The following is a 12,733-nucleotide window of genomic DNA, read 5'->3' on the forward strand; positions in this document are numbered from 1 at the left end:
GATTTCCTGGGAGGGTGTTGATTATTTTCACAAACCAGAGTAAGTTATTTCCTGTGTACATCCACAGCAAACAGCGGCATAACAAACTCTGGAGATCTCATTCAGATAGCGACCTCTCAGACCACCATGAGCCCATCTGCAAACCTGGGCTAGAACTCAACAAGAAGGAGATCACCACCTCAGCAGACCAGATTGCTGAAGTGAAGACCATGGAGAGTCACCCACCCATCCCTCCTGTCTTTGTAGAACATGTGATCCCACAAGATACAAATCAAAAAGGCCTGTGTACCAAAGAAAGAATGATCTGCCTGGAGTTTACTTCTAGGGAATTTCATGCTGGTCAGATTGAAGATGAATTAAACTTAAATGACATCAATGGATGCTCATCAGGGTGTTGTCTCAATGAATCAAAATTTCCTCTTGACAACTGCCATGCATCCAAAGTCTTAATTCAACCTGGACAGGCCACTGAAATGGCCAACAAGTTCCCAGACTTAACAGTGGAAGATCTGGAAACAGATGCACTGAAAGCAGACATGAATGTCCACTTACTGCCTATGGAAGAATTGACATCCCGACTGAAAGACCTCCCTATGTCCCCTGATCCTGAGTCACCAAGCTCCCAGCCCAGTTGCCAGGCTGAAATCTCAGATTTCAGTACAGATCGCATTGATTTTTTTAGTGCCCTAGAGAAGTTTGTAGAACTCTCTCAAGAAACCCGGTCTCGATCTTTTTCCCACTCAAGGATGGAGGAACTAGGTGGAGGAAGGAGTGAGAGTTGTCGACTATCAGTGTTAGAAGTAGCCCCATCCGAAGTGACTATTGATGACCAGAGAAGCAGCTCTTTGAGTAATACTCCCCATGCATCTGAAGAATCTTCAGTGGATGAGGAACAGTCAAAGGTAAAAACTATTCTTATAGTTTACCATTTAATGAAGTTCTTTCCAAAGACAAAATATTTGAGGTTCTGTTATGGTCACTTTATTTTTATGTTTGTAAAGGTTTAGGAAGCAGTAAGGAGGAGATGGTCTACTAAGATTTTTCTTCAAAACTTAGGATTTAAATATTTTTTAAATCCTCAATTGCCTTTTGAGTATTTTATCTTTTTTCAGGCCTTTGGTATCATTAGAAGCATTTCTGAGGGGATGACAGAGGAAAGGATTAGCCTAAACAAATGTCCAATGTCCTGGCTGAACAAGGAGAGATCCCCTTTGTGGACCTCTACAGTTTATATCAAAACTTACCAGTAATGAAGTGCCAGGGACTCAGATGCTGCCTGAATGGGACTTGTGCCTCCCTGAGAAGATAAATTTGTCTGGAAAATTCTCTTTGTCTCAGACATGAATAAATAGTTGTTGGAGTAGCAACTGATTGCCATGCTGACATCTCCCTGTTAATAAAGTTTCTGAATTTTTCAGATCCACTTCTACGATACTCAAGAATTAGAGACCTGGCCCAGTGGTGCACACCTGTAATCCCAGTGACTGGGGAGGCTGAGGCAGGAGGATCACAAGTTTGAGGCCAGCCTCAACAACTTAGCAAGACCCTATCTCAAAAAATTTTTTAAAAAAAGTCCATCAACAACTAAAAAAAAAAATATTTAAAAAAAAAAACTGTGGACGTAGCTCAGTGTACACCACCCTTGTGTTCAAACCTCAGAAACAAAAAAAGAAGTAGTAGTAGGGTAGGGGTGAAGGTATACTCAGTTGTAAAGTGCCACTGGGTTCCATCCCCAGTGCCCCCCAAAAAAGGAGTTGGTTTGGGAAAATGAATTTGAGGAACAGACAGAATCCTAAGATTCTTTTTAGTCACATATAGTTCTTATAATAAGCCATCTTATTATAAGACCAGGGGAGAAAAATACTATATATTGTCACTTCTAAGACTCATTTTCACTTTGACAACTCCTAAAATTAGGATGCATCTAACAAATAATGGTTTCTTAATACCATGCAGTAGTTGGAGAATAAATGGTGACAAATTTACTGTAACAAATTTTCACCTAATGATTTTAACAGAGCTGACTAGGTTCTTGACATCTCCTTATTTACACTTCATAGTTAGCCCACCTTGTCCATGACTCATCTGTTCTCTCTTCTTAACTACCCCAGAGCAGCTCTTGCCTCTGCTTTTTTTCCCTCATTCCCAAAGACTGTGCCTCTGTTTTGTTTCTACTGGGAAGTCAGAATACTTGAGCTCTCCTTTAGACTAGCGGGTGCAGCAGTGCTGACAGAAATAGCTTTCCTTCAGCATTCCTAGTCATATGAGTCCTCCTTTCATACTGGTGCACACACCAGGCTGGCTATGGCATCTCTCTAGTGTTGGCAAGTTCATTTCTGCCTGATGTCCTGGCAGATTTCCCCAAAAGACATGACTGACCTTGTTTGTTTGTGCTAGCTCTGAAACTCTTTTGAAGGAAAAAAAAAAAAAAAAACGAGAACAATTCCTATGCAAATACTATATTTTGAAATCTTACATAAAAGTGTTAACAAAGTAGATTGATAGAGTAATCCTTTAAGAGTATCCAAGGACCATTTTCAGATTTTGAAATTCTAATTTTTTTTACAGTAGGATCTGATTTTGCATTGGCCAATTTTCTTTGGTCTTTTTCTAAACCCATCTGGGAATTTGTACCTGGTAAAAGAGTAAAATGTCCAAGAGTGGTTGTTTCTAAGTTTGCTGAGGCACATGGCTGCATGAACAAAGGAGCCTTTTCCCGAAAGAGCCCTGTGAAATTAAGGGATTGTGCAATCGGATACAAGGTGCATTCTCCCTGCCCTTCTGTGCTGGGATGCTGCCACTAGAAAGAGCAGGGAAAGATATGGATGAAAGCAAGACAGGAGATCACAGCCACATCCATCTTTCCCTGTCTCATGCTGGGCACATCTAAGGTGGCCACTGAGTCTGAATGGAACTCTTCTCTTGAACAAGTTAGGATCAAGCTGGAAGTTGATTAGAGAGGGAAGATTTCATTTACCCCAGTATAGCCTGAATCCTGGTGGCTTGTGGTCCTAGGACAATATAGATTATGGAAACTCCAAGCTAATTACTATTAAAGTAAGGTACTAGATTTGAATCCTCTTGAGTAAACAGAACAGAAAGATTAGTAGACAGCAATACAACCTATAATGAGTATTCTTTCACTGGCCTTGATGAATCCCAGTTTTTTTCTTATAGTCTGACAAAACAGATAGGCAAAGTATGGTACCAGCCATTCCAGGACACATGTTCTCACAATCAGATAAATTCTCCTGGATCAGAAGATTAATAAACAGTACAGTAGCATTTTCAATTAGACTATTATATGCCATAATCTTCTCACTACTTCCTTTTCTTAGGCAATCTCAGAACTGGTCAGCCCAGACATCTTCATGCAGTCTCATCCAGAAAATGCAATTTCAGTCAAAGAAATCGTCACTGAAATTGAGTCCATCAGTCAAGGAGTTGGGCAAATTCAGATAAAAGGGGACATCCTGTCCAACCCATGCCATACACCAAAGAAGAGCACCATCTATGAACTGCCCCTTGAGAGGACCCAGGCCCCAGAGAACAAACCTGAACCTTTAGAACAAGATGAGGGTTTCTACACAACCCAGCCTGAACTAGCCAAAGACTCAGGGAAGTACAACCCAGAAAGCTGTCTCCGCACACACTCGTCCACAGCAGACTCGGAAGACGAGGAACCAGCTGAGGGGGAACACGAGCTGTGGGGCCCAGGGATGCAGTCAGGTGCCAAGTGGTGCTCTGGGTCTGTGAGGCGAGCCACCCTGGAGTTTGAAGAGCGCTTACGGCAGGAGCAGGAGCACCATGGTGCCACCCCTGCATGTACCTCATTGTCTACTCGCAAGAATTCTAAAAATGATTCTTCCGTGGCAGACCTGGCACCAAAAGGAAAAAATGATGAATCCACCCCAGAACATTCATTTGTCCCCGAGGAACCAGAGATGAACAAGGGCAAAGGGAAAGGCAGCGGGTCTGAGGCTGGCTTACTTTCCCATTGTGAGCAGAGTGTCGTCGTTCCAGCACTTGAGCTGTCAGACTATCACCCTTTGCCAGCTCCCAGGGAGTGCCCAGGGTCAGATACTAGGACAAAGCAGGAAGGAGTCCCAAAGGAGCAGAGGACTGTAGTTTCATACCAAGAATCTGAGACACAGGCCATCCCTCTTCCTTATCCTAAGAGGATAGAAATCATTGAGTACACCCACACAGTTACATCACTTGATCACACTGGGTCAGGTGGTGAAATAGCCACCAGTGAAGGGAGTGGGGAACAAGGATTGAGGAATGTGAAAGTGGAGAAGTCTGTCACTGTGCTCTGTGCACTTGATGAAAATCTGAACAGGACTCTGGACCCCAACCAGGTTTCTTTGCACCCTCAAGTGCTACCTCTGCCATGTTCTTCCTCTCCTGAACATGATAGACCCACCAACCCAACCTCTATGAAGAGCACCCCTGAAGACAGGGACAGCATCCCATCAACAGCCCTGAAGACAGTAGCACCTTTTGTCAGTTGCACAACCCACATACCATCTGCCACCTTGGATTACCTGCATCCCCATACCGTGGTTCACCTGGAAGGCTTCACAGAGCAAAGCAGCACCACAGACAGTGAGCCCTCTATAGAGCAGGTTAGCTGGGAAGAAAGGCAGGAGGATCCCCTCTCCAGGGGATATGAAGTGACCCACATGGGTTCTCAGTTAAGTAGTGAAGACCTAAGTGTAATTGGCAAACTCAGTGATAGCACTGGGGAGTTACAGAAAAAAACAGACCCATCACCTGTAGCTTGTCGATTCCCACATAGCTCCAGTAGTGAAGATATAAAGAATCTCAGTCACGGCCCTAATGTGGTAAAGGAGCGTGCTAAAGAAATTGAGTTGCGAGTGATTTCCCAGGCAGGGTTCACCAAACCATCCCAAATGAGGCGCTCAGCTTCTCTCGCCAAGTTAAGTTACCTGGACCTCTGTAAAGACTATTTACCAGAGTCCCCTCATCTCAAATTGCTTCAGCCCTTCATCAGAACAGACTCAGGCATGCATGCCATGGAGGCCCAGGAGCTCCAAAAAAAACCAGGTGCCCCCCAGAACCCAGAGCCCACCAAGTATTTTGTAGAACAACTCAAAACAACAGAGTGTATTGCACAGAGCAAGCCAGTGGAAAGGCCTCTTGTGCAGTATGCCAAAGAATTTGGTTATAGTCAGCAGTGTTTGCTCCCCAGGGCAGGACCGGAATTGACTAGTTCTGAAGGAGGCCTTCCTTTGCTACAGACCCAGGGACTGCAGCGTGCAGGCCCAGCTCCAGGGGTGGCTGTGGCAACTCGTCAGCAACATGGCAGAACTCACCCCCTTAGGAGACTGAAAAGGGCAAATGATAAAAAACGGACAACCAACCCCTTCTATAACACCATGTGATTCTGAGCCTACACATGTGATTTTCTTAGAGAAATGTTTGTAAAGGGGCAGGTGTAATATGTAAGGAACATGCACTTTATTGGTTAATTTTATAATATTTTGGTCATATTACTGTTCCTGGCGCATGCAGAGTTTGGGTTTTTCTTGGTGTGTATGTGTATATGTGTGTGTGTAGAGAGAGGTTGATTTCATCATTTTTTATTTTTAAAAAATTCTCAAACCTCAAAAAAAGAGCTCATTTTCAAAGAACACCTTTATCAAAGGCAAATTGCTGTTTTTCAATGAACTGCCACCTGCTTCTCATTTTGCTGTCATGCTTGCTTGATTGAGGGAAGGAAGCAGATGGGGAGGGTGGCACTGAAGCTGGGAATTGGAAGTGCTGGCCCAGGCCTTTGCAGTGATGGTTTCTAGACCTGAGGCATCAAATGGGCTGAAGGGCAGCCAGGACATTACAGTGCTTTCGACCTTCATCTCCACTGTAACCCTGTGGAGTTCCTGAAGTAGGAACATTCCACTCTGCTTTAAAAGGAGTCTTCTAGAACCCATTTCTTCTGATATTCCAGAGCATATCAGTACAGAAAAGCATGTTGGCTTTGTAAATTTACCAAGCAAATAGTTTTTTCCCCCAGATGGTAATTTTTGAAATTAGATTAAAAAGGAACCTGGAGTGAAATCCAAGAAGTCTTCTGTAGAGGAGAGCATGATAAGAGGGAGGAGCATGATAAAAGCTAAGGTTGGAGAGGCTGCTGCTGAGTAACTTCTGGCTTGGTACAGTCCATGCAGCTGATCACTCTGGCTCCACCTGCCAGGAAGTGTGCTCTGCAGCACCCTCTCACTGAAACAAAGTAGAGAGACAAGTTTGAAAAACAGCAATCAAGTCCACGTGTTCTTGTAAAATGAATAAATATGTAGGGTTTTAACCCTTCCATTACTTGAATAATCTATGGGCCTTTTGAGTTTAATGGCCATATTTTTTTCCAATTTCTTTTCCTCCTCCATTCTGTTTCCCCCATCCTGTTTTTTTAATTTCTTAGATTATATTTGAATTGTTACATATGTATAACCTCCATTGAATGCAGAGTTTTCTATATTATCACTGTTAACACTTGACATAAGATTCTCCCCCCCCCCCCCCCCCGCTTCTGGAAAGTTTATCATTTCTCTAAAGTTTATACACAGTATTTATGTACATAATGTCACTTTCTTCCAATGTTTTGTTGTTAATATTGTGGGGTCTTTTGATTCTTTTTAAAGAAGGAGTAGAGTTGCAACTGGAAAACAACACAAAGACACCAGAAATAAACTGATAGTTGTTGATAGGAATCTGCGCAGTACATTGATGGTGGTTTTAATTGTTTAAATGGAGACTTTTAATCACCAGCTCCTGCCAAATGATGCATTAGTAACTTCCTCCTTAGAGAAAACCCTAAAGGCTCCCATTAGATCACAGTGTGACCGAAGGCTGATTTCTGTTCGAGACTAAAATCCCACAATGTTGTTTGCCAGTAGCAGAATCACAGCCAGGGAGTATGTGTTACCCAGAGTGGAAGCTCCTAATAGAGGCCTGGGCCACAGGCAAGCACCCATAATGACTCCATTTAGGATATTGTTGCTTTGCTGCTGTGGGGAGAGCCTTAACACAGGAGCACCTGCCATAAACAAGCCTCTTTGAGCTTCTTACAGAAAACATATTTAGCCTGGAATAAAATACCCATGACAGCTCATCAAAACTGAAAAGGCTTGCAAGTTTGCTTCCTGTTTGCTTTGGTTGATGTCCACATTGCTGAGAATTGGCTGAGTACAAACTTGAGACTTAGGTTTTTGGCTCACGAGAGCCCTGAGAGGAAGAGACAGATGTACAGACTTCAAGGTGATGTCAGAGGCCAGAGTTCAGAGGGGGCAGGTGGTAGAATGACCCAAAGGTCCAGATAAACTGGACCAAGGCCATTTGTAGGTGCTCCAGAGGAGCCATGGACCCAGTTGCCATATGGAAGCCATGGTTGTGTCTGACATCACTGCCAGGAAGCAGGCTGGACAGCCAGCCCCGTGTGGAAAGTATCTTGTGATATAATAATTTTGTATACCTGTGCTATCCTTCAGTAGTTCCCTTATGTGTTAAAATGTGTCATCCACGGAGCTTTGTGATTCCTGGATATTTATGTGTTGTAAAATATTTTGTTAGGTGGTATGTACCAGTGTGAAGAGGCTCACAAGACAGGGTGATGAATTCCAGGACTCATCTGTCTAAACCACCCCGTTTTGTTGAGGCTATTCCACCACCAATAAGATGGGCAAAGGACAAGAAATTGTGGTGGGGCTGGGAAGGGGGATGTGCATGGAGGGTGAGAGTAGCATCCACATCCCACACATTAAGAAGTAAAGCAGTGTGAACAACATGGCACTGTGTGTCTTTCTCACCTGCCACTGTGTTTAATGCTCACTCAGTGCATTAAATACTAACAAAGTTGGGCAGGAAACCCTCTAATGCTGTGAAAAAAAATAAAACTTTATTTTCATAAGGAGCAGAAAAACAGTCTTGCTCTGCTTTCCTTTTTTAATTATATTTTTTTAATAATTTAACATACCTACCTAAATAAACGCCTTCTACACAACCATGCCAAGGGGTCTTGCCAGCCCTCTCAAACCCCCACACTTGGGTGTTCTTGAGTTATGTACATGGTTGAGCAGTGTCAGAGGCAGGGGGCAGTTGAGAACTTTCCAGACTTTCTTTTCTTCAAACTTTTTGATAATACTGGGTGGCCTGTCTCCCTTTTCTGTTCATGGAAAATCCAGACCTGGAACAACAGGTTTGGTAGATTAATAGAGATGAATGGGAAAACCTTGATCTCTTGTCTAGTGCCTCTCTTTATCTCTTTCTTTTTTTGAAGATCACCATAGTCTTTCAATAACTGGAGGAGTATGTGTGCATGTGCATGCATAAAAAGAGTTGACATTTTGGTACATGGGGTAAAACTCCCCAGGAGGACACAGCTGTAATCTAGGTGGTTACCTGTGGTCAACAGGAAAGAAATAACAACCCTTTCTTTTGGAAACATTTAATAAGTGTACACCACAGTTCTGTAATATGGTAGTATTCTTCCTCCTCCATTTTACTTGCCTTTCAGATTCTATTTAGAACATCTGTTTGGGATCATTCCTAGAATCTCAGTCTCTGAAGCCTCTTTAGTGTTTTCCTGGTTCTGTAACTTTGTCCCAACTTGCATTTCCTTTTTTCTCATTTTGGGAACTACCAGAATCTCTGAGGACAACCTGAGGATGATACCTCAGGCTTTAAAGTCCTTCTTGCTCACGGGCCCCAGACAGATGCTGTCAGGTAGACCTGAAGCTTCCTATGAGAAGCTTTAGAGACATAGCAGTTCACAGAAGTTCTTGCCTGCTTCATCTGAGGATATCACTTCTGAAGTGATCTAGGCATGTTTGGTAAAGATGTTTTGTGGGAGTTGTTTCTTTTTCCTAAGAAAGCATTATGCAAAAAGTCACTTTAAAGGGCATTTTAAAATAAAGCCATCTTTGGCTTTTACAGACAACTTTGTGGGTACTTGGTTTACATTGTATTAAAATATGCATCATCATGTTGACCATTCAGTCCTGTAGGCACCCAGGCCCCAGCTGTCCTATGGGTCCTCACATAAAGCAATGCCATGTCAGCCCTTGTGGATAGGTGGGTAAAACCTGGAGCTGACTCATCTGTGTCCTGCACTCCCGTCCAGCGCTGTCTATTAAATAGTCGTCATTTCTTCAGTGGCAGTGTGTCTTAATAGTGATGGTCGTAATGGTGAATGACTAGTATGGTTTTTGTTTAATATTGCTTTGCTTTTTGATAGTAGACAACATGAAATTTTATTTGTTTTAGCACCATTGCAACTTATAGCATTGTGGACTTTGTTTTCCATTCCAAACTAAAAGATCAAGGCATGTATTAGACATAAGTGTATTTGTTGCCTCAACTCACCCAACATCCATATTAGAAAAAGACCTGCCACCAAAGCAGGAAGCTGCACACTCCTAACCTTTCTCCCAGAGATTGGGGTCCCTTGACGCCATGGAGAGCTATTGCAAGGTGCTTCTGTACTTTTCTAGCCTGGAAATGGAAGATGACTGAACCTGGTTTTTGCTATGAAAAGAAAACCAGCCTCATCTTCTCAATGCCCCAGAGATCTAGGACAGGATTTCTAAACTGGAATCATCCTTATTATCTTGAATATCCCCCAAGAGGTGTATGGCTGGTACTGCCATCTGTGTCCTCACAGCAACACTGGTGGCAGCATACTGCATACACGTGGAGAACTAATACCCAGCCCTTAACTCAAGCTGGTAACCCAAACTGAAAACTGGGGAACTGGTCCTTAAATGTTTTCTAATTAATAAGGCCACGGAATTGTTTGATGTTTATGTTTTGTTGGATTTTGGTTTCCTGGCATAGCTAAAGGTGCCTTTTTTGTTTGTTTGTTACCTACTTTATTTTGTAGAACTTGTTCTAAACATGGAAAACAAGTCCAGAAGACTCACCCACTGACTGTTACCTTTGCCCCAGGCTACCCCAAAATTTATGCTCAGATTTTATTAAATAAAGCAGGTGCTCCCTGGAATCTCTGGGACCTTTTTGAGGCATTTGAAGCAGAATATAAAGAGTGGTCTCATCTCCTTCCTTAATCTTCCTGGTGGTTGGGATGTTCCACTTGTATCATAGATTTTTTTTTATTACTGATGTGCTCCGCTGTTTTTAAATGTGAACTTGTGCGCAAATGTGCAGATTCAATGTTCTTGTTACAGATTGAATAAATTTTTATTTTGAAGATGAAATGTGTATTCGATTAAGTGTTATAAAAGAGGGGGGGGGCGCTGAGAAAGGTGGAAGGGTTGGAAGAAGAGGACACCAAGAACAGGTGCTCTTGATCTCAGTCAAGCACACCCTAAAGAGATCTAAAGTAAAGAACGTAACCTTCTACCTTTCACAAAATAGAAGACTGGATAAGAAATAGAATCACTAAAAATTGTTAAGACAAGCCAGACACAGGGGTTCACTTATGTAATCCCAGTAACTTGGGAGGCTGAGAAAGGAGGATCACAAGCATGAGGCCAGTGTCAGCAACTTGGTAAGACTCTTGTCTCAAAAAAAAAAAAAAAAAAAAAAGTGGTGGAGTGGGGCTGGGAATGTGGCTCAGTGGTAAAGCACCCCTAGGTTCAATCCCCAGTACAGAGGGAAAAAAAATATTGTTTCAGACAGTATGACTCCAGTCAAGTGACCAAGCTGGGAACTTGCCTGGTCAAAGACATTTGCCAAAGCTACCACCTGAATGTTAGCAGAATGAATAAGCAAAGGGACCAAAATTCTTCCACCCTCTGTGGTGCAGAGTGACTGGATAGGGATAGCTGCAGTGACCTGCCCTAGCAGAGACAGAATTTGGGTGAGTGACCTCTCTATAGACATTAATGAGAGAGCTAACATGCTTTTAGCACAAGCTCACTGAAAGCAAGGAGACATGAGTTTCCAAAGAAGTAAAAACTTTAACTCTCCCACCATAGAAGAGAAATATTTGATGTCAGTGACATAGGGAGAAGACAGAGCCTAAGAGCAATTCTAACAAATGAGCTGGGGGTTGGGTGTCTCCTTTCCCACCTCTCCACAGACCCATCACAGAGATATTTAGTGATGCTATTCATCACTACAAGAGAGTACAACCATCTAGAGAGAGCTCAGTTCTGAGGCCCCAGCCAAATTAGCTGAAGCTTCCAGAGAAAACACTGCTGAACTAAACTCGGCCTGCTTCATTCTGAATAGTGTATGTCAAGTGGGAGGGGCACACCACTGGTTACTAAGAGAGTACAGATCTGAAACCTCAAATCTTGCAAAATATCTCCCCTAGAAGATCAGAGAACTCACAACTTGGAACATAGTAAAAGATAAGTTCACTTCACTAAATGTTCTAAGAACACTTGGGGTCCCTAACCAGTCTAATAAGCTAATCTTGGCGTTCTAGCTGAAGCAAGAGGATGAAATCAGAGCTAAATTGCCAGAAAATGACTTCATGAGATGAAATCCCAGCCTGTCTCTGTGGACTGCAGTTCAGAACCCATCTGGGAGGGGAGGTACCAAGCGCAAACGGCTTCTTCCGCTGATTAGTTCTGGGCCTTGGCTCTGCTCACCCACAGCTCGACCAGACCTTGGCAACCTTCAGAAGGCTGGAGGGCTGGACTGAGCCAGCCAGGGTCAAGCAAATACCTGTGAATCCTTGCTGCTGTTCTTAGAGCACCCCTCTTCCCAGGTAATGAAACTGAAGGCAAGATGGACTGAGATCCCTGCATCCTAGTCCCATACCCTTCCCTCTAGAAGGAAGTCCCCCAGCTGTCTTGAAAGTAAAAGAAGGGGTAGGGTGCCATTTCAGAAAAGGAGACAGACGTCAAATCTCTTCTCTGCCAACAAATGAGCTAGAACTCCACCCAGTCCACTTCATTTTATAGCCCAGAGAGCTGCAAAAATATGGCTGAGCCAGGATTGCCACCTCAGTTTTCTAATTAGTCCAGGCAATCCTTCCTCTACATTGTGCAGCATCAGATCCTTAGAGATACTTGAGATAAAGTGGCACTGCCCTTCAAGGTGAGGCAGAAATGCATACTGTTGAAAAGCATAGGCCTATATGTCAGACCCTGGGGCAAGAACCTCAGCTTCACTAACCACCAGTTAAGTGATGGGTAAGCTTCTTAACTTATTTGTGCCTCAGTTTCCTCATCTGTAAAATAGAGATAATCACAGTACCATCTCAGAAGCTTGTTACCAGAATGTTATTAAAATGTGTAAAGCCCCTAGAATAGTGCCTAGCTCATGGTGTGAATTATTGATATCATAATATCAATAACTGAGTCACTCTGGTCTTTTTCTCCTATACATGTACCTGGAATCATTTTAGGTAAAAGAGAGACTCCTCATCCATCCTCACAGTCCCCTATGCCATGAATTATTTCTGGAGCATCTGTGACAGTTTCTGATTCTGTTCCCCTATGAGCCACTGAATACCTGGACTCATCCTGAAAAACAAAGGAGCCTTGTGGTGACCCTCATGGTTTCCACCACCTTCATTCCTCCTCTGCCCAGTGCTGGTTTCTGCCTTCCAGAAGGCTGTATGCTGCTGATTCCAGGTGTCCAGGCCCCAACCAAATTTGCTGAAGCTTCCAGAGAAAACACTGCTGAACTAAACTCAGCGTGATAAAGTGGGAAATGATGTTTATCTCCTCCTTGACCTTGGTAAATAGATCTGTGGGTCTTGGGGGAGTGGGAGGAGGCTTCCCTGGAACAGAGTTGGCGC

General features: G+C 43.2%; 1 protein-coding gene across 6 annotated transcripts in view; it reads left to right on the top strand.

Annotated features, from left to right (window-relative positions):
- Positions 1–10,232, top strand: part of SSH2 (slingshot protein phosphatase 2) — a 255,428-nt gene extending 245,196 nt beyond the window's left edge. For all 6 annotated transcript variants that reach the window (XM_081272257.1, XM_081272259.1, XM_081272260.1 and 3 more), the window contains 2 exons: positions 68–902; positions 3,339–10,232. In XM_081272257.1, the coding sequence (XP_081128383.1) occupies positions 68–902; positions 3,339–5,408 (2,905 nt within the window). In that variant the 3' untranslated portion in view covers positions 5,409–10,232. The remainder of the gene's footprint in view (positions 1–67; positions 903–3,338) is intronic.
- Positions 10,233–12,733: the final 2,501 nt, after the last annotated feature.

This window comes from Spermophilus citellus (assembly GCF_964194105.1).
Source record: "Spermophilus citellus genome assembly, chromosome: 17".
In the NCBI taxonomy this organism is placed as follows: domain Eukaryota; kingdom Metazoa; phylum Chordata; class Mammalia; order Rodentia; family Sciuridae; genus Spermophilus; species Spermophilus citellus.